General features: G+C 41.1%; 1 protein-coding gene across 1 annotated transcript in view; it reads right to left on the reverse strand.

Annotated features, from left to right (window-relative positions):
• Nucleotides 1-22,820, reverse strand: part of DOCK4 (dedicator of cytokinesis 4) — a 293,588-nt gene that overhangs the window by 95,807 nt on the left and 174,961 nt on the right. Inside the window, exons 13-20 of the mRNA XM_063134026.1 lie at nucleotides 20,131-20,256; nucleotides 9,481-9,605; nucleotides 7,564-7,726; nucleotides 5,727-5,833; nucleotides 2,629-2,785; nucleotides 1,860-1,957; nucleotides 1,678-1,761; nucleotides 1,475-1,575 (exon numbers count right to left, since the gene is read on the reverse strand). Coding sequence (XP_062990096.1) covers nucleotides 1,475-1,575; nucleotides 1,678-1,761; nucleotides 1,860-1,957; nucleotides 2,629-2,785; nucleotides 5,727-5,833; nucleotides 7,564-7,726; nucleotides 9,481-9,605; nucleotides 20,131-20,256 — 961 coding nt within the window. The remainder of the gene's footprint in view (nucleotides 1-1,474; nucleotides 1,576-1,677; nucleotides 1,762-1,859; nucleotides 1,958-2,628; nucleotides 2,786-5,726; nucleotides 5,834-7,563; nucleotides 7,727-9,480; nucleotides 9,606-20,130; nucleotides 20,257-22,820) is intronic.

The following is a 22,820-nucleotide window of genomic DNA, read 5'->3' on the forward strand; positions in this document are numbered from 1 at the left end:
GTAATAAATAAATAAATAAATAAATATAAAAAATCTGTTCTTTGTCAGCCAATTTTGATTCAAGGCTGTAGGATTTAATGTGCTCCTCTGATTCCATGAGGGTCCAATCTAACCCTCATGGTCACAGTGTGTATGTAAATTACACATCACCCCAAGGCAAGAGAGAAACAAGACGTGTCTGTCTACATAGATCTGGAGCTCCCTCCCAGAACAATAGGGAAGCAGTACCTCAACTGTCTCCTTTGATCTGTTAATTACTTCTGTTGCCTAGACTTGATCTGGGAAATCTCCCTCTGCCACCTAGAAGCTGATTAGACAAGTCCTTTCTCCTCTCTCCTTCTCTAACCCTGAAGGATTGGGGAAAGTGCCTTTTTAGCCAGAGAAATGATCAGCTGTCTTGTCTGAAACAGAAAATCTGTCTCTCATTGTATGCAAGTACAAACTAGGAACCCGCTTAGAAAGTAAAAGGTATGGCTAAGATTGCATGAATATTTGTGTTCTATTTTCAACTGACTCCCTTAGAGAAAAAGGACTCCATCTTTGGGTACTATAATAAACTTCTCAACTGGATTTATGACTAGTAAATTTGCAGCTCAGAAACTTCTCCATGCTCTTCACCATTCTGACACTTTGAGGGAGGCAAATAAGAGAGACGGAGCAGAGGCTGGCCCAGTGGAGACTGGGAAGGTTTATTATTTTGCCCCAAGGTATCATCTCCAGAGGAAACCCACTCACTCCACAAAAGTCCCCTCCTACCTGTAGAAGAAAGGAGGTAATGGCAGTCTGAAATGAGCCCAAGAAAGAGAGAGAATTTAGCTCACCTTGATACAGGCTCTTACCCATTCTGATGCATCAGAATGGGTAAGAGCCTGTACCAAGGTGAGCTAAATTCTCTCTCTTTCTTGGGCTCATTTCAAATATAACAATCCTGGTCCAATAAACCACGGTTTATTGAGCTAAGAATGGACCATGTCATGGACCATGAGCACTTCCTCCTCAGCCTTTCTTTCCTCCTCTTGCAAAGCCAGCTTTGGTGAAGATGTCTGGGGTTTGCTAAGTCACAGTTTCTTGCCATGTCCCAACCAGGAAACAGTGGTTTAAGGGTTCCCAACAAGGCAGAATCAGATCCTGGGGTTTGTTGTTGTTTTTGGTTGTTGTTTTTACAGCTTCCTTGTACGTGGTTTTGCTTTAAGTATTTCTAGGCTTCAGAACAGGCTTAAGCTTTGATTTAAGGGCCACATATGAACCATACATAATTTTGGTAAAAGGCAGAAGACTTTTTAAACTGAAATGGAATTAATCGTATTGGACTGGTTGGAAGTTGAGAGTCCAGAGCAAATTTTCTCACACGCAACACATTTAAAATATCAATTTACTGCACTTTTATTTTGATCAATACATTTAATCTATCTTCAGTCAATCAGATGATCAATCATTGCCCAAGCTGAAATCATTTAGGTGCATAAACATATACCTGTATGCAAGAGCTCCTGCAAAATGACTCTCAATGTAGGTGTCCATAACTGGCTTAAAATGATGAAACTTGCTGTCCTGCAGCAAGTTAATTATGTGAACCTAAGGATTATAAAATGGGTGTTTGTTAGTGCCTTGTCCTTAAGCCAACTTCCAAAACAGAAATAAGTTAAGACCTATGAAGTATAACGAAATACACCTTACCAAGCAATCAAATACTTGGGATCCATATTTTTGAGAATTTTCATCTAAAATTCCAAATAAAGTGTCCAGTGTATCTTGGAGAAACTAGATAAAAGAAAAGAAATTGAAGAAATCCATGAATACAGAAGGTCTTTATTACAGTTTGCCCACGTGAACAAGATTAACAGTGAAATAGACTTTACCTTCACAATTTCCGAGCCATCAATATCTTTCAATTTTGAAAGGCAGCCTGCAATTTTTTCCGGATGGGCCCGCCACTTGAGAAGGTCAAGCATGTCTCCTACAACGTCAACACACAAGGCAACAGAAATGGCATCTAGTTAGCGTTCCAAATATATGTGTGATATCGACATTAGTTTCAGAAAGAATGGAAGGAAAGACAAGGGGGTAGTCAATGCATTTTAGGAGGCTGCAATCCTTTGTACATTTACCTGGAAGTAAGTCTCATTCAGAAAAATGAAATAGTACCCAGTTAAATATGTAACTATGCTTTATGGCTCCATGCGTTTCAATGGGGCAAAGATGTGGTGATATAATACACCTGATTCCAAAACAATGACTAGACCCCCGTAACCATTCAGAGGTCATTACTGTATCCTGACATCTACCAGAATGTTTTCTCTATTGCTAAAATAAGCTGTAAAAAAAAATTAAGAGGATTCCTTTAAAAGAAAAAAAAGGAGATAAAAATTAATGGGCAAATCCAAAATTTCACAATTGTGCTACTTTTGAAAATGCATTTCGTTACATCAAACCTATGTCTGTTTTGGTTCTGCTCACAAACTTCCACAAAACCCTTTCTTAATAAAACCAATGGTTTATTTGGCATCTTTTGTGTCCATTTTGCCAAGCTTAAATCATAAAACATGTTTGCAACACACCTAGTTAACAAGCCCGCCCATTACGTTAACTGGCTATTAGACTGTTTTAATAATCAATGCGTTACGTTACCATTTTGCGTGAGTTTAGTTGAACACAGGAAAGATGTAATCCAGAATGATTCCTTAGTGGTTTTTACTGCTTGGTGGTTATTTGCAAGGAGATGCCCCTTTGAAAAGGGGTATTTGAGGTAGCGACTAGAATCCTGAAGACTTACATTTTCTTCACACTGGGAGAACAATTAAATTAAATTTGCATTTCAACTCGCTACACAAGAATGAAATAAAATGTGACATAAAACTGTCACATAAAACTGTGTTTTTCATTGGAAAACGATATAATGTGCTAATTACCTCTCTCTGTTGGGTTCCTTAGCATTCTGTTCTTAGTCCCCTATATATTCTCTCTATATATACACACACTGAGACTAGGTGACATCATTACATCACTTTCAGTATGCATGTAATGATAACACCCAGTTCTACTTTCTCCCTTCCTCCCATCCCTCATCTTGAAGTGTACTGAATATTTCTCTGACATTTCCACTTGGATAGTTTATCATTGTCTCAACTTTAATATCTCTAACACTGAACTTGTGGTCTTTCATCTCAAGCCATCTTCTACTCGGCTTATCCACTAATATTATCATCCATCTGTTGAACAGGCAAATAACTAAGGCTTTCTTTTTGACTCCTCTTCTTTGCCTTCCATGTTCCAAGTCAACATTACAAAAATGTGGCCCTTTCTGTATGTGTCTTGGTTCACACCCTGGTAATCTCATCTCGATTAATCCAGTCTTCTCCTTTCTGGCTTTTGATTGGTCTCCTCACCTGTACCCTGCACTCTGCTGCTGAAATCGTATAGCACTCCTGCCTCTCTGACTACATGATTCCCCTCCTTAAAATCTCCACACTGGATCCCAGTTTACTCCTGGATCTTGCAGAAGCTCCTCATCCTTTCCTTCAAAGTCCTCCAAGCCTTGCCCCCATCATCTTTGCTCTTATATCCTGACATATCCCTGCCTGTGATTTCAGCTTGTCTGTCTTCACAATGCCTCCATGACACCATCTCTCTTATTTACTTCAAGTCCTTCCTCAAAAGGAGCTTTTGGCACTAAAGTCTCTATCCTCTACTGCAACTAAGCAGTAGTGTAGTGAGGTAGTGTTAAACTCTGGACTTAATGGGCTTGTGTGTGGGACAGGAGTTTTCAGACTCTTCTGCTTATTCTGCTGACCCCACTGCAATGAAACCCCCCTGCCTCTATTTCTCTTCCCTTCCTCTAGTTTGGAAGGCCTTGGGGCGGGGACTTGTCCTCTCATCCTGGACATGGAAAGTACTAGATAAAACAAACAATGTTGCATTTCTATAGGGCAGACTTCCTCATACTGGGGCCCACCAGATACATTTCTTTTTTTAAAAAAAAACACGCACCATGAAAACAGTGGAGGCTAGCGGCCTTGCTGTCAGTAGGGCAGTGAATCCGGTCCAGATTTCAGACAGAACCAGACAGAACTCTAAAGGAGCTGCTTTCTGACTGAAACCCAGAGCAGATTCACTGCCCCACTGACATTGGGGCCACTAGCCTCCACTGCATAAAAGCCCTAAAACTGATGATAAATTTTAGCACATTTTCATCTGTCAAATAATATTACTATCTTACTGGAAAATGTAAACTTTTAAAATTGGATAATGCCTTTTAAAAGAGTGTGTACAATTTATAGTCCAATGCTAGCCATGGTTGTGGTAAATCAAAACAAGCAGTCTAGTTATGAAGTGTTATGCTTCTGTAAAGTATATACCATAAGGACAGAATTACAACACAGTTTAAACCAAATAGCTGTCAGGCACCAGGCTACTTGGAAAAAAATCAGAGAGCTCAAAGCAGCCTTTGCCAACCTGGTGTCCTACAGAGGTTTTGGACTACAATGCCCATCACTCATAAATATTGACCATAATAGAGCTGATGGGAGTTGAAGTCCAAAAGACTAGGTTGACAGAAGTCTGGCTCAGAGCATTGTGCTGATAACATTCCTAACCTATTCCAAAACAACAACAAAATATTTCTACAGGTCTTTCCATTTTTGTTATGAGTTATTTTAGGTATGGATATATACCCAGTTCATACAGGATGAGCTAAATTTATACAGGATATAGCAGGTCATATTTATGTCTGTTTTCCATATTGAGGACACTTCCATTTTTTCCCTTTTAATTCTTTTATGCAGTGAAGTTGTTGCCTTGGCTTACCACATATGCAGCGACTAAATTTCCCAGAGAAGGTTTTTATGAGGTTTAATCTGAACATGTAAAGAAGCCATGGAGGAAACATCTACCTCAGGGGGTTGAACCTCTTTCAGCCTGATAAGGTCTCAGATAAGCTGACGGGGGTAGGGGTTATATTCTGATTCTGAAGGCCAAAAAGGTGGGGACAAAAATACCAGCATATTATAACTTTTTGAATGGGGCAAATGCACAAAAGCCAGGAAACTACCAAAGGATTTGAAGACAGAAGAATGGAATAGGGCCAGGAGAAAGGGTGCAGCTGTCTGAGGAACCCCAGGGAGCTGGATTGAAATACCAACCAGGCTGGATTTGGCCTGAGGACCTGAAATTCAACAGTCCTACTATATACTATGCAGGGCTCTATAGATTGTGAAAACCTTATATATTATAATAAATTTATCTCCCACCTTCTCGGCCTGAGGTTGTGCATCCTTGATCTACACAGTTACAATGTGAAAGCAGTGTCATTAGGGAGAAAACGTGTGAGAGAAATTTCCTAAACAGTATCCTCTCTGTGTGTGTATGTGCACATTTTGAAATCTTAGAGAGAGGGGTGTGTGTGTGTGTGTGTTTGTAAAATCTCCTAGGTAAAGGTGGGGCCTTGGCTGCCATCCCAACACGTCAGTTGTCTAGATGCATCCATTAGCAAAACATGGGAGCGTTCCAAAAGGGAAATTATTCACAGTCCAAGGTATTGCGATGAAATACATAACAAGGTTTGAAGAACCAACATAAGTTTGAAAGGCTATAATGAAAGGCTATTTTACACAGTGACTAGCATTCTTCTGGCAGCTGATTCAATCTGCCTCAATCTGAGGGCAGCCCAAGGCATTTGAAGTGTTTCTCTGAATAAATCATGCTTCTCTCTGGTTTCTGACTGAAATTACCTTGTGCACAATGAGCTCATGAGTGCCATCTGGCAGCGTCCTTCCATTTTCCTGCATCAGAGGGACGAAAGAAAAACCAAACAACTTCTTCTCCCCCTTTTCTTTTGCTGAAACACACATACACATTAAAAATCCACCACATTCCGGGCCGGAAATGATAATGCATAGATTCAATGAATGTAAAGTTACACACATGCACTTGACATCCATTCATAACTAAAAGCCAGAGCGCAATAGACGCAAAGAGGCTGCCCCAAAAATGACTCCTACAAAACTATTTAAGGGACACAATCCAGCAAACAATAGTCAACACTATGATTTATGGAAAACAATGGAATGGGACATAGACATGTCTATCTTAATTCCCACAGATTTCAATTAGTTTTTATTTTGAGATCACTCAAGGCTACCAGGAGCATAGTAAGGGAGGCAGTGGTGGTGAAAATGTGAACAAAAGGAACCCAAAAGGTGACCACCGTAGAAACAAAATAAACCCAATGAATTAAATTGTCATTCAAAAAATTATACACATTTGTTTTTACTAAAATAACTATTTACAAGCATTGGATTGTAAATAGTTATTTTAGTAAAAACAAATGTGTATAATTTTTTGAATGACAATTTAATTCATTGGGTTTATTTTGTACCAGGAGCATAGGGCAAGAGTGTGAGATGGCAGAAATCTATGCAGGAAATAGTTCTATATATGTCATGGCCAGGATAGGAATCATTCACAAAGAGGCTGCTTCCCAACGGCAGTAGTTCTGTCTTCTCTGGGTCTATTTTAACCACTATTTTAATAGCAATATCACACATGTTCACATTTCTGTACTAAATACAATCCTTGACCCATCCAGATTACAGAATTACACCAACTATTAAAAAACACACCACTGAACACTTTGTTTCGAAATATATTTACACTGGAACAAAATATTTCTCTCTCTCAATATAATCTACTTCTAGCATGCTTAGGAGGACCAGAGGGCCAGGAGCGGAACACCAATACTTTGTGGTAATCGCTCTATTCGTGATCTTGTTAAGAAAAAAAAAGTAGACGAATGAAATCAATATCCCAGACAAACTACTCAAAGTTGGATCTTGAGATCGTTGAAACAGGCATGTGATCCTAGCTGATTAGAGCAGGGGGTCTCTACACAAGCCCTTGACAGAACAGTAATGGATAGAAGATATTAAAAAGGAGAAGCAAGCTGTATCTGCTGCCTATTTCCCCCCCATAGACGAGCATGAGAGATCTGTCAAAAGGAAGACAAGGACATCTAACAGCCTATCGTTACAGTAAATTGCATCTTTCCTTCAAGAACACTTTACTCCGTGAAGAAGGAAAAATGACAATGACTCCTTCCTCTTCCTGAAACTTGATCCAACCACGTGGAAATATGTGGAATTCAAGCCCATGACCTCTCTCTAGAACATGCCAATTCTTTCCCCCAAGAAGTTTGTGTAGGCACAAATGTCATTCTCTGTTTTGTCTGATAGGCTTATCTCTGGCATCCGGGCCCTCGTGAAGGTCAATATGTTTCAGTAAAACAAATGCCAGCAGAACTGAAGGACAATGAATAATGGCACACAAACAGAAGGAAAACTTTACAGCTGCAAAACAGTTGTGGCTTGGCACTGAACATTAAAGGGCCACCTACAGCTATCGAAGCCCATTCATCCCTTTTTGCGGTGATCTCTGAATGAGAACCTCCCTTGCCCTCTGCAGACTGCAAATACTCTGGCATAAGCCAGCAGGCATGAAAAAGCATTTGAAAAGCTCTCCGAGATAGCCACATGCAATTCCAAAGCACTACCACTCATGAACAGGTCTTACTGGAACAGTGTCGGAATTCAAAGCGAAGGTGCGCTCCCCTGAATCTATCCACAGGAATAGGAAGTTTCAGCAGCTCAGCCCACCTGGGACTGTTGTTGTGATACAGCACAAAGGAGTGGAATTCAGTGGCTGGTGGCTCTCCAGAGCCAAAGGAGATAAAGTCCTAATAAAGAAAGCACATGAGTGAAAGACGTTACCCCAGAGCCAAAATGAAATGGTGAATCTCCTGAAAAAGGTGGCAAGGAGGATCAATGGAGCAGGTGTCTGTGCAAGCTGTGCATTCACAGCTCCCAAAAAACAAAGGTACACCCCCAATTGCCTCTCATGCGGACTGTTCCATAATTGGGGCAAATCCCTGGATTAGAGTCAAAGATCCATGAGCAGGGATCAGTTCCTGCAATCAGAAAGAGAGCAATTTTCTTTTCCCCCTCCTTCTCCGTTTAGCATTCTTCTCCCTTTAGTTCGCTTAGGGTCGGGATACACTATGAAACAGCATGAGAGGTGGCGCAAAAGCTTGCAAATAGGGAATTGGTAGATTTCACTTCCTCACTTCCATTTCTTGATGTCTCTGCTGGAATGAAGTCCATTAATGGAAGGACCTCTCCATGAACAGAATGGCTTCTGTTTCTGGAGATGATCAACTGGATCCAAGCTCTTGCCTATGGACCTTCTATGGACCTTTGCCAGATTAAACTCCTGTCTGTCAGTAGTGGGACAAGACACTCAGCACAAGGAATAGCAGCAGCAGCTCAGTGAGTTGCTCGGCTCTTAAGCAAGCATGAATAGAGTCCTTGATTATAGTCAGTGGTATCACCTGATTTGAGTCACCAGCCTATTGTTGTCAGGATGTTTCCTGCCCGATGTCAATTCCTTTGGTGCCAGAGCAAAGACAAAGCAGGAATCACATCATGAATCTATGGCTCTGCTTCTGTTGTACTTTTGAAACTAGCTCAAGAAAAGAGAGAAATGGCAGCTCAACAGCCAGTCCTGATTTTGCCTTAATATAGGATATATCTCTTTTGGAGTCTAAGATACTTATTTCATTCACTTAGGATGCAATCCAATGGCTGGATGGAGAATGCTGGGAGTTGTAGGATGTTTTTCTGTCTAAACATGCATAAGGATTGCATCCTTATTCCATCCATGTGAAAGGAGTTTATCACTTGTGTATCAGATCAGCTGTACTAACCTCAGCCATCTTGCCTCCAGGCACAAAGCCCCTCAGTCAGACACTTAACGTACTGGGGAAATGGTATGTTCCCTGCTCTGAGAAATATTGTAGGGTCATGACTGGGATTGTTAGGGGAGTATTTTGAATCCTTCGCCCCCACCAGCTGCCGCCATGCCATGGGTTACAGATAGTGGTGGGCAGGGGGGAGGATGCAAAAAAACAAAACAAAAAAGAGGCTGAGGGGAATCACGCATACCATGCAGGCTACACATTGCCCACCCCCGGTTTACATGGGCACAAGAAAGCATCTCTTAAGATGATTCATATAATATCATTTAAACCTAGGAACTGTAACTGCTAATTGGGTCAGATCTGTCATCAGCCAATCATAAATTATATAGGCCTACCTATACAACATGGATTTTATCAGCCTTCACATGACCCACCAGACATGTTCGTTGCTCTATCATAGGCTCAACAAGTTTTGTGTCTGCTTGGGACTGTTAAAACCCAACAACTGAAGCACCCACAGGCCGTAATATGCAATTTATGTGCAGGCCTAACTAGCATTTGCAATTTGGTACACTTGACATTATTGTTATTATCCTCTGAATTTCTAGCATACAGATTTCTCTCTATAGAATAGCTGAAGTGTTTGTTGTGATAGAATCTCCAGATTGTCCCCAGCTTGAAAGGTTTGCTTTTTGAAATAAAATATACGATAGGGAAGTTGGGATGGAAGCTACCTTTAAAATTTGGCCACCACAATCCACGATGTACATTGTCACTTCCACGTTCCTGGCCACACTTTTTCCTCCTTTTTCAAACTCTCCTCTTTCTATTGTGATATACAAATCATTTCTCATTTCACCTAAAATAGGGAGGGGAAAAACAAGTTGAAGGTTAACCAAAACGGAAACAACATAGCCACAATATATATATATATATATATATATATATATAAAGCAAAATAAAAACAGCACTCAAAAGTGGCTAATATGTCTGGCAGGATGGTGTGCTTGATAAAGCCTACTTGGTAACCACTTGGCTTTTACCATTTCTTAGTGAGGAATTAAATAAAGCTATTTGGAAACCACTGATAGTAAACTTTTACAATAGGATGGGGTCAACATTGGGGAAATAAGGTAATTGCAGCATGATCCTATCACTGTCATATGCCCAGTGGTCAAGATAGGGTTCTTCCTAACTTCCTTGTGCAATTCAGTCATGGCCTTATGTTGGAAGAACAAAAACATGCTGGTATAGGGATATTCTTGCAGCAGCATGATTGCATTGATGCAACTCTACCAACTAGATAGAATTGGGGGCACTGCACAGTGGGAAAGAATGCAAAGGACTCTTCATGACAAGCCGCTTGTGCATTCTATGTATAAGGTGGTGTGGTTAGGATAGTGACACCAAGATCTTCTATCACTGTCTGTTTTCTTGCACAGTATACAGAACTGTATAGTATTCAAAGCATGGTGCAACCAACCACACTAGGAATACTGTGTACAGTTCTGGTCACCCGCACCTAATGAATAGGATATTGTAGACTTGGAAGAGATGCAGAAAAGGGCAACCAAAATGATCAAGGGGCTAGAACAATTCCCCTATGAGGGAAGGTTACAACATTTGAAGCTTTTTAGCTGAGGGGAAAAAAGTCAAGTAAGAGGAAACATGATGTACAAAATTAAGCATGGTGTGGAGGAAGTGGATAGCGAGACTTTTGCTCCCTCTCCTATAAGAGCGGGAGCAAAAGAATGCGGGGCCATCCAATGCAGTTGATTGTAGATTCAGGACAGATAAAAAGGGCATAGTTAAACTGTGGAATTCACTTGCACAAGATGTAGCAATGGCCACCAATTTGGGAGGCTTTAAAAGGGGACTGGACAAATTCATGGAGGATAAGGCTATCGAAGTCTTGATGGCTAAATGCTACCTCCAGTATCAGAGACAGTATGCCTACGTGCACCAGTTGCTGGAGAACATGGGCAGAAGGGCAGTAATTCATTCCTGCCTTGCTTGTGGGTTTCCCGTTGACAGCTGTTTGGCCACTGTGTGAACAGAATGTGGAACTAGATAGGCCTTTGATCTGGTTCAGCAGGGCTCTTATGATGTTCTTGCATCACTAATGAGGGGGTGTTGGTGCACATGGTTATCAGTGTGTGTACAGTGACAGAATTTCTAGCAATGCTGTGGTTGCAGCAGTTGGTTTAGCTACATTAGCTTTTGTGTCCACAGTTATTGTACTTTTGATTTTTCTCCTGTGTGATTATTATTATTATTATTATTATTATTACTCGCGAGGAGGGGAATAACACTAAATAAAATATAACACATAAAATTAGTTAAAAGAGCATATAAAACCAATACAATATTAAAATAGCAATCACAACATCTTAAAACATTTGATTGTGACTTTGTTATATCAGTGTTAATCCTGACATAGCAGACACCTGGTTTATTGGGTATGAAGTATAACTGTTGGGAACGCAGAATAGGGCTACTTGAGACTCTGCAAACCACACAAATAGCAGCCAGTGGTCAGCCATGGCTTCCCACATGTCATATACGCAAGTCTTATCAAAAGATATGGGGCTCTACAAGCAATCTGCATATGTCTTTCCTACGTGGAAGTGCTCTCTGGGTAAGAAATTAGTCATGCTTGAACTGGAGAGATGGGAAACTTAGATAATTGGACACCTTTTGTCACCCACCCAATTATTTCTTTTTATTTTAATTATGGTAGCAGCTGTCTTGTTAGAACATGAGTAATAAGCCCTGAAAAATGAATTATTATGTAAAATATTTAACTAAATAACCTGGCAATTTTAAAATATATAAAACAATCTTCCAAAAAAAGTGCTTTTAAAGAAAAAAATCTTTAAAACTACACAGTTTACTTTCCAGGCATATCAAGCCCAGGTAACAATATTGCACAAACTCTCACAAAATAAGAACTTCCCATTCATCTTGCACAGCTTCTTGGCATTTCATCCCCCCCCCCCCCCTTCATAGAACTTGGAAGCACTACTGATTCTGGAACTCTATTCCAGAAAATCCACCTCTCCCTTGAAACTCTAATAAGAACACTTCTCATTTTGTTTTTCTCTTGAAAGAAGTGACAACCCAGTTCATTTTCCAGTGCTAACAGGAAAGTTTGCAGTTTTCCAACTTTCGGAGAAGACCAAGGGAAGTCATGAGCATTGTGCTTTAGCATCCTGTTTCAACCTCAGACTGTTCAGGCAGCAAGTTGAAACTAACCAGGGGAAGGTCCAATTTCAGACAGACAATCGCTCAATGGCAGATAACCAAATGCCTCAGGCTTGAGTATGATTTTTAAGCCATTATTTTAGCCATTCTCAACCTGGTGCCCTTCAGATGTTTTGGATGACATTGACCATGCTGGCTGGGGATGCTGGATTGGAGTTGAAATCCAAAACAGCTGGAGGGCAACAGGCTGGGGAAGGCTGCATCCAAGAATCGTGGAAATTTGTGGAATTTGCAAAGGTTGGTTAATAGCCACTCCACAGATTGCCTATGCTGTAAGAAATGCTTATAGGTGACCAGGCAGGATAGAACCAAAGATGGTACTTTTTTCTTCTCTTTTTTGGGACAGGGCCAGAAATGACTTAACAGATTTGTGTGGGCAAGCGGGTTCGTAAAATAGTTGTGGGCTAATAATCGTTGGCAAAGCTGAAGATCTAGCATGAAGTAATACACAGCAATAAGAGTTCATCCAGGTACTTTACTGTGGTGTTGGCTCAGCACTATAGTGAACAATTCTGAAAGTTGAAAATGTTTACCCAAGGGACATCTCATGTGTTGAGCTTCAAAAGCCATCAATGTAAATAACACCACTTGGACCAATCCTTTACTGTCACATACTAGCACGAGTCATTTTAAGTCAGGTTTGGGCAATTTGTGGGCCAAAACTCTCATCATCCTTCAACATTGGCTATGATGGCTAGGGCTGATAGGACTTATAAGGCAAAACATCTGGAAAGCCACAAATTGCCTATCCCTGCCTTAAGTAGACTTGGTTAAACATTATGTTTTGTTTTATGTCTGTGTCCTAATTGGCTCCATTACTAAGGACCAGGAGTTTGCATAACTACTTTGGCAGGGGCCATAGCTCAGTGTGACAGAGCACCTGCTTTGGATGCAGAAGGTCCCAGGTTCAATCCCCGGCATCTCCAGGTAGGGCTAGGAAAGAATCCTGTCTGAAACCCTGGTGAGCCGCTGCCAGTCAGTGTCAACAATACTGGGTTAGATGGATCAATGGTCTGACTCAGAATAAGGCAACTTCCTATGTTCCTACTTTCTACCTCTAAATGCTGTTCTCTGTTACTTCCCATCATACGATAAATGTGTGTCCTTCCTGCTAGATTAAGCCTGGGTAGGCCACACTCTGCATTTTATATTGGGTGGATGACTGGTATCACATAGCTTCAGGATTAAGTTTCAGGATGACTTTCTGCCTGTCCTTCATTTTGGTAACTAATATGTGGCAGCTTTCAGTGCAAGAATATTCATCTTTCCTTCCCGCATCACTTCTGTAGCCTGTGGCTAGTTCCCAGATAAGCCTGTCTTTAGAAACATACTCAAGACTAATGCAAGGGCTCTTCAGGGTTGACTTAATGAAAGATCTGCTGGACGGATTTGACAGTCTGTCTTTTGCCAAGGAGACAGGGAAGTGCTTTTTTTCTAATCCTGGTAACAATTTCTTCTTGTTCTGGATTTCCTATAACTAATGTCATGAACTACCAGCCTTTATGTTACCTAGAACAAGTCTTGGGCATCATTTTATTTCTCTGACTGAAAATCCATGACCTCTCATGCACAGTAAATAATATAAATGCTACATCTAGCCCTTTGGGATAAATGGACACGTGTATCCTGATTTGAATGGTAATAGTTCTCAGCAGATTACCTTACCCCTTAGTAATGATTTTATCCCACTCAGGATAAAACTACTAAGAGAGAGTACTAACAGCTCTTTGGGGAAGTAATTGAAGTAATTAATCCCAATGTTATTACAGAGGCCTAGTTCTTTATTATTCAGCAAGTAATGCCAAAACTACCAATTCATGGTGTTGTGTGGATTCAGTTGCAGCAGGGAAGCTAAAATTCCTTATGATACAGTTCTACCGGTGAGCTTTGGCAACATGTTAGGGTAAGAAGACTCTCTACAACACTCTTCATGGAACTCCAGGGACGTCCGCTCTTCCCTAACAGTGGTGTGGAACACCAGTGATTAGAATAGGCTAAATTACTCCCATGTATATGCTTTGTGAACCGCCCAGAGAGCTTCAGCTATTGGGCGGTATACAAATGCAATCAATCAATCAATCAATCAATAATGGAAGAACTTCAATCCCTGTTTGGAGATGTCTTAGTTACTTCTGTGTGTTCTCCAGATCAGACCCCTCCCCACAGAGGAATATTAAACCATAATATGTAGTCCAAGTCTCAATTAAGGTAAAACCATTGGCTAGTTTGTGGATGTGCAAGTCGTGTAAGGGATGCCATGATGCACCTTTCGTAGGGCTCCTCAGAACCCCCCTTGCAGCTTTGCTAATGTGTGCAGTAGTAGCAAAACCAGACCAGTATATCCCTGAAACTGAGAGCAGCAACAAGAAGGTAAAACTTGTATATCTTTAGAGCAAAGATAGTAGTAGAGATACTCTTGAGATCTACCCTATTACACAGCCTAGGTCCAAGCCCCCACCCACCAATGGATCAAATAAACCAAGGTCACAAGAAGAGAAACAGGGAAGAGTGAGCCAGATAAAAGCAGCTATATGTTTAGTGAACTTACTGAGCTAAGTGTTCATGTACTAGTTTTCTTTAGGAGAGCTGTAACTTTTGGCAGATGGGAACTGAATTTTTTCAAGTGAATTAAAATGGGATTGGAAACAAAGGCCACCTTCTGCATAGACCATAACAGTTCTAAGAATGCTCATAATTCGGGCCTGATTTACTTCACTGTATTGCTTTAAACTTATTTCTCAATAGCTAACACAGTCAGAAAACTTTTGTGACAAAGGCTTCTTCTAAGGAAAAAAAAGCCTCCAGTTCAATTTTATAGACTTTGCATTCAGCAGGATTTCCACTATTGTGGGAATAGATTGATTTGTCAAGCAAAGATATGGCTTTCTCAGGGCTGTTATATAGTTTGATTGCTTGCATAATGACTTTGAAGGCTGATGGCTACTAGTTATTGAAATTTGTTACAGACCAACCAGGCAGGGAAAGGACTAAGTCTAGTCTTCTGCCAGTTGTATGTGTGTTATGGGCAGTTTTCATTGTAGCCAGCAAGGTTTTGCAGCTAGCTAGCCAAGAAAATGCCCTGCAGAGAGAGGCTGCAAATGCATGCACTGTTCTTCTCTTGTGAACTGTAAATAAGAACTTAAGAAGAGCCATGCTGGATCAGACCGAGGGTCCATCTAGTCCAGAACTCTGTTCACACAGTGGCCAACCAGTTGTCAACCGGGGACCAACAAAGCAGGACATGGTGCAACAGCACCCTTCCACCCACGTTCCCCAGCAACTGGTGCACACAGGCTTACTGCCTCGGATTCTGGATGTTCAAAGGCAATAAACCTACATGTACCAATTGCTGGAGAACATGGGTGGAAGAGAGCTGTTGCACTCGTGTCCTGCTTGTGGGTTCCTGGTCAACAGCAGTTTGACAACTGGGTGAACAGAGTGCTGGACTAGATGGACCCTTGCTCTGATCCAACATGGCTCTTCTTATGTTCTTATATTCTACTGTCTGGCTCTGGATCTACATGGCTGCTTGCTGCCTATGCTCAGCTTTATACATGTAATCAGACAGATGTTACCAAAACACCATTACATCTTGTGAGTATTGTCTCCTCAAAAGAAAACTGACCATCTCAACCCCTGCAATTTTTCAGCCTTAGGAACAGGGAACTAAAAAGGGAGACACATGCACAGTAAATATATAAAAGAGCCGATAAATAACTTCACAACACTTATGAACACAGCTATGTCTATGTCTCCCCTCACCAACCATTTTTACTCTAGATTAGGTGCAGGGGCCCAATCCAGACCAAGACCATAACATGGAGAGTAAGGAGCAGGCACATTATTTGAAGATCCAGATTGGCACTCCTGCACTTACTCCAGTGTAAAAATTTAAAAGATATACGGCATTTCTGCATTCCAAGCATTGGTCCAATCTCAAAACCATAAGTACTTTAACACAAATCATAAAGCCCTTTAAAATCATAAGCCCTTTAAAGCTGCCATCCAGCTACACAGGTCCAATCAAATATCTTCCTTTTGCCTTCTTGATTTAGGGTGGTACCAGTGAGCATAATGAGAACTCAGAAAGGCTCAAACGACATCAGGCTTCATTCCTCAAGGAGCCTTTTTTCTTATGAAAATGCTTCCCTGTAGATGGTGCTCACATCCAGCAGCTGAATTACATTGTGTTGATTAATTACACCGGTCCCTAACCAGAAAAGCAGAATGTCTGCTGCTGTCATTAGAGGATGGACGGGGGTGGGGGTGGGGGGTTTGGGGGGGGAGAGGTTCTCTCTTGCCGTGTGATAGAAAGGTTAAGAATGGAGTTTGGGCATGTATCTAAAAAGAGCTGGAAATTGACTGGGAAATACCAATATCTGATTTTAAATTAAATTTCCTGGTTCTTCGATTCTGCAGGTGATGCTCAAATCTTTAGAGGGGGCCTCAAATATTTTTGATAAAATATTCTCTGTTAAGCTTATTATAAAATCTATATGCCATTTGAAACCTGTATCTGAAGCACTAACTCCTATTCCTGACAGACTGTTTGTGTGTACTATATGTGAATTACAGAAATAAGGAGGCATTGCTGCTCATTTATTGCCTGAGCCAATTTCCTGAAATATCCAGTGTATAAAACCTTCTCTCTATAAGGGTGCAGAGGCTGCCCAATAAGGCTCAGGGCCCTAGTTCTTGCATTTCCCCAACTTGGCCATCATCTTTGGAGTCTCCACTCTGGGTGCTGCTGCCCACAACGGTGCAATGAATGGAGGGTAAGAGCCTTCTCTAGAGTGGCCTCCCATCTGTGGAATGCCCTTTGTGCTGGTCTTGGACCGTAATAAAGTGATTGATTGATTGATTGTGGAATGCCCTTCCCAGGGAGATCCACCTGCCATCACTGTATTTGTTTAGATGGCAGTTGAAGGCTTCCTCTTCCAACAGGCATTTAATCTTTAACTATTGCTCTAATTATTAAATTTACTGTTGGCTCTTTAATATTTCTAATGTTTTAATATTTTATTTTTATTGTTGTATCTATTGTTTTGGTTATTATTGTGTTTTTATTATTGTTTTATGATTATAGATACTAAGTTATGATCTAGAATAAAAGTTCTGTGCATCCTTTGCCATGTCATAATCCATCCCACCCAATCTATGCAGAGCAAGTTAATCAAGATTTAGATCTCAAGTAACTTGAACAGCACAGATAGGCAACGTTGGCTGCAGATATGAGAGGTGGACATAAACCTTCCATTTCCCATAATATCCACACACACCAAAATGGAGGTGAAAGAGGCCCCTCTTGAGCTCTATGGAGATCCCTTTGCATGTGGGTTCTGCATAATTAGATGTTGTGACTCTTTGGGGGCATGCTCTTAGCTTTGTCCAATACTCAGGAGTATTACGGCAGATCTTTGGATAAATGTCACAATCGACTGTTGTATTAGAGATCTATGCCTGGGTTCCAGTTACTTTTGAATGATCAAACCTGTCAATTATGACACAAAAATCAAGGCATGATGGAGGGTAAACATCCAAGTCTGCTAGACAAAGCTAGACTGTGTCTAGGAGACACAGTGAGGACAGGTATAACATTTTTAGAGCAGCAAGGCTGACTCAGAAGTGGACTCTTTCAAACAGTTCAAAGCGCACCAAGAAGAGACAGACATCTGGTAAGTAATTTTCAAAGCAGACATTGCCATTAGAAAAGGAAATAATGGACAGTACAGCCACAATCCACATGTAAGGGTATATAATTCTGCACGAGTTGTGACTAGTGCGCATTAAGGCTCTGAAGCAAGAGTAGTGTTGAAATCCATGGAGCTTCTTTCAGGCCAGACTTCCCCTATCTGGTGTCCTCCAGATGCGTTGGATTGCAATTCCCAGAATCCCTGTGCCAATTGTCTGGGATTTTTGGTGAGTTAAAGTACAACACATCTGGAGGTAACAAGTGATGGGCATAACTGTGCACAATTAGGGCTGTGCAAGAGACAGTCCCAGGCATTTGAAGTCCACTGAATCTGAATACATGGCCATTGCACTACTGTTTTATTGTAAGCCTGGATTTAAGAACGAATGCCAACAAGAAAGTAATTGACTGCTCATTTTTTCAATTAATTATTCAAAGCTGTGGTTGTTTTTTTAAGAAATAAAATGTATGGAGAGACACCATTGCATAGAAAATTACTTTTCCCTATGCAGATGGAATCTTACTCCAGTTCAACTGTGTCTTATTTATGGATCAAGGTTTAACCTAAACTGTGGGACCAGAAACCAAAAGGCATCATTCTGCTTTTTATTTTCTATATTGTCTGGCTGCGATTAGCAACATGAAATGCATTATTACGAAGGCAAGAAGGACACCCTTCAATAAAAATCTCGTCTACAGCACAGTCAAAAGCTGTGTGGAATCCAAAACAAAAGCTTGAAGCCAATTACTGAGCTCATGAAATTCCATGTTAAAATCTATATTTAAGAAAAATCCATCACAACCAAAGCAGCACAGCCCTTTTAAGCAGCTGAAGTCCACCAGTGGTTGGCTACACACTGCTAGGCTGTAATGTGCATTTTCAGAGTGGCACAGCGCATCACTTTGTCTCACCATGGGAAGTCGAATGAAGAAAAATTATTTATAGCAGTCAGAGGGTAATATGACAATGCACAGCAGAGAGCGGCTAGATCATGCATTGCTAGCAAAGATCGGGATAGAACTAATGGGGCCGCCTGGCGTTTGGTTAAAGCTGTTACTCATTAGCATCAGTTACATCAATACGCTTGATAACGTTCTCTCAAATGGCCAGCTACAAAAACAAGAAGCGAAGAAAAGCTGGCGATAGCAACAAAATTAAAATGGAAACATCTGACTTGAGATTCACAGGACAATCCTAGCTATGGTTACTCAGAGGTAACTCCCATGGAATTGAATGGGGCTCACTCTCAGCCAAGTAAGTAGGTATAGGATTGCAGCCTCCATGTGTGACATTGTGTGGTAATTGCACACATACAGGGCCTGTTGAAGCAATACACTAAGCCATGGTGAGGCCACTAACTCTTTTACAGCAAATGTTTCGTGAGTGTGTTTAAACCGTGGTTATGTAGCCACCATATTTAGAAATGGCTCACATGACACACTAAGTCATGGTTCACATGAAATGCTACGCTATAATGTTTCACTCAAAATGCTTAAAAACATAGCTTGGTGTAGGATCATAGTGAAAACCATTTGATTACAAACTCTAAAAGACATTAGCTGTTTAAAAACACTGGAGATTAGCTTTTGATCTGTAATAGGCTCAAACAACCAGCAGCAGGAATTTCTAGTCTCTTGCCAATACTTGTTGTGTCTGGACTGGAAGATTTATAGCTTCCTTCCATTTGATCCCCATAGGTAAAATCCCCAACGTTCTTGCTGTACACTCCTGTCTTCACAGGCCAGCTGCTGCCTACATTCCTCCACCAAGTTGCTTTGATGCTTTGCCACCCTAATATTTCTAGTTCCTGCCATGCTAACCCTTTTCTTTCTTCTACTTTCTTCATTCCATATCCAGATTTACCTTCCTGAGAGTCCACTGCTATATGCCTAGATCAGAGGTGGGCAACCTAGGGCCTTCCAGATGTTATTGTACCGTATCATCTCTCACCAGTGGCTAAAACTGATGGTGCGAGGTCATAAGCTTCCACCCCTGGCCTAGGTCTAGTCTTATCTTCCCTGATGCCTGCTTTTCTTGGCTTGTAACACAAACTTCCTCTCTATGACACAACTGACCAACATTCAAAAGCTGCAAACTAACAAGTATCAAGGGAATCCCTTGGGGGCAAAAATCCAGAGATCTTGCTATTACTATCCACAACTTTGTGAGCTCAGCAATCAACAACTGCAATGTGTTCTAGCTGGAGCTGCCCCTTGAAAACGTTTCAGAGGATTCAGCTGGCAGAGAATGCTATGGCCCACCAGTTTGCTGAAGCAGTGTAGGTAGGGACATATGACTCCTCCAGTACAATGGCCGTAGTGGTTGCCTGTCCATTTTTTAATCCAATTGACAGAATTTTCTCAACTGCCTCACATTTGAATACCCATTTTAGGACAGGGATCGTCTTATCTTCTTTCTCTGACCTACCTGGCATGATAATATTAGAAAAGCCCAGCTTCCTTGTTATAGATACTCCATGAGTAAACATGGATGTGTAGTCTCTCCTGATTTGTTCAATGTCTCCATGAAGCAGCTGTAGAGAGACAGCTAGTCCTGGAAAAGAAAAAAAACATAGATGTGGTCAGCAGGATTCAGTCACTGCATGCATACACAGTAGCATCAGGGCTGTCCGTCAAGGGAATTAGAGAAATGATGTGTATATTCACAGTGTCAAAGACAGGCTTGTTGTAGACTGGAGATAGCCAAGAACTATGTTCTTAGGCCCTGCCATTCTCAAGAAAGTGGTCCAGAGATTGGAACAGCAGATGCATCACATACAAAGTCCAAAGAGATATAACATTAAAGAGTGAGCTCTGTTTGGCTTGGTTCAGAGGTGATAGCACAAGTATGGCATCACTCTTGTCGAGAAGTTATAAGCTGATACACTCCCTCCACAGACACACTCCAATTCCTTCCCTTCTTTCCTGGTTTAAGCAAACCACAGTCTACTATGATGCCCAAATTAGGCAAACCATGGTTTGCACAACCCATGGGTTGCTTCCAAATACCAGAAGAGAAAACCAAACTAGAAAATGAAAATACGTATTTTATTTTTTTTAAAAAAAACTTTATCTCCCATCTCACCTTCAAGATTGCTGATACAAATACATACTAAAAGCACAATCCTGTGCATGTTCACCCCAAAATAAATCCCACTATATTCAATGGGGCTTCCCCCAGGTATGTGTGTATAGTAGGGGGATGGGAAACCTCAGGTGGTCTTGTGGGCAACCCCTCCTGGACAGCAGCACATACATACCACCCCCATGGACTACATTATTGCTGCATGTGCAGCACATTTCATTAAATTTTTAGTTTTTTTTTAAAGGTGAACACTTATTGAATATTCAATCATAAAGGGCATTATTTTTATTCATTTACTGTATTTATTATACACTGTAGACACAGCACATAAACACCACCAGATGGAGCTTTGAAACATCAGCAATACTAAGCATCTCTGAAAGAAGGTGATGGGATGGTCCTGTGCTTGTTACTGTCTTCCGCAGGGGCAGGAACACATATAGCCTGCTGGTGACACGTGAGCCTTTTTTTATAGCCCTTATTGTTCTCAGACTGCTTACAACATTTGCTTCCAAAATTCAGTAGCAGGGTGGTGAAAAAGCTCGTGATTTTGCTTTGAAACATTGTGTACAGGAAGCATGCACCTGAAGTCAAGCAAAATCATGCTCCCAGAAGCCTCTTGGGAGTGCACTTTGGCTCAAAAGCAAGGCAAGCGCTTCACATGCACCTTGTTTTCAAACAAAATGACTGCCTTTTTTGGCTTCTGTGCTGCCAAATTTTGGCAGCAAATTCAGTGGCAGAGTTGTGGCCTCCAGTGGGGGCAATGCTGCCCCCCACCAATCCCTGGAGTTTGCCTTCCTGTGATCTAATGAATAAATCCATTTAATGTATTTCATTGGATGTGGGGGGAAATGGCCTTTTTAGAGACAAAGACACATTTACTACTGATTCCAATTATTTCAAAGTAGAAGTCTGTTAAAATAATAAGATACCTTGCACTGCCTGGTGCCATGTAATCTTGTTATTCTTCCTAAACACTTTAAAGTTCAAGACCTTAAATCTAATTAGCATTTAGAGATTTCTGCAACCTCTTTTTTCATCTGTCTCAGATTTTCTTTGAAGAATTTTATTTTGTTCAGGGAGCAAGAGGATATCAACCCAGAAAAGCAGCTTTTAACCTAGCATGTTAAATTAGAGCCTGTTTCACTTGATCAAATGCTGAATTAAATGAACCTGCATGGGAAGTGGCTGTAGGCATCAGTGTTGCAGGATCTGCCCCTCCTACAAATGCACAGTTCTGGATAGCCTGGACAGTAACAGCAATGCATGCAGCAGAACATGCGAGAGATTTAATGAATGTAAAAAGCAAATGCATTGGAACCTGCCATGTATTCATTTAACTCGTGTGCTGAACAAATGAAAAGGGCTCTAGACTCTGTATTAGGAGGACAGTGCATAGTTCTTCACACAGCACATACACAATGGAATTTGCTACCACAAAACGTATTGATGGCCACCAATTTGGATGGCTTTAAAAGGGGCTTAGACAGCTTCATGGAGGATATGTCTATCAATGGCTACTAGTCCTGATAGCGATGCGCTATCCCCAGCAGAGGCAGTAAGGCTATGTACACCAGTTCCTGGGGAATATAGGTGGGAGGGTGTTGTTGCACTTATGGGTGGGCTTATGTTGCACTCAGGATGGGCTGAGGATGGGGTATAGATTCCAAGTGGTAGGAAAGTTAGTGGTCACGTCTAAGGAAAGAGTAGACAAGACATACAGAAAGAGGAGGAAACAGAAGGAAGGGAAGAAGAAGAAGGAGGAGGAGGAGGAGGAGGAGGAGGAGGAGGAGGAGGAGGAGGAGGAGGAGGAGACGACAAGCAACAAAGGAAAAATTACATATTAACATCACCTAACCAACAGCAATTTAGCTGAAGGCTTCTGGTATTAGGGAAGTTTATAAAAGAAAAGAAGAAGAAGAAAAAAAGAAAAAGGAAGAATTTTCTTTAGAATCACAGGGCAGAAAATAACACAAAGATCTCTTGATAGCCAGCAGATGGTACGATACATTCATAGCAGAGGTAACATGGTC

Source organism: Elgaria multicarinata, chromosome 9 (assembly GCF_023053635.1).
Source record: "Elgaria multicarinata webbii isolate HBS135686 ecotype San Diego chromosome 9, rElgMul1.1.pri, whole genome shotgun sequence".
Taxonomy (NCBI): domain Eukaryota; kingdom Metazoa; phylum Chordata; class Lepidosauria; order Squamata; family Anguidae; genus Elgaria; species Elgaria multicarinata.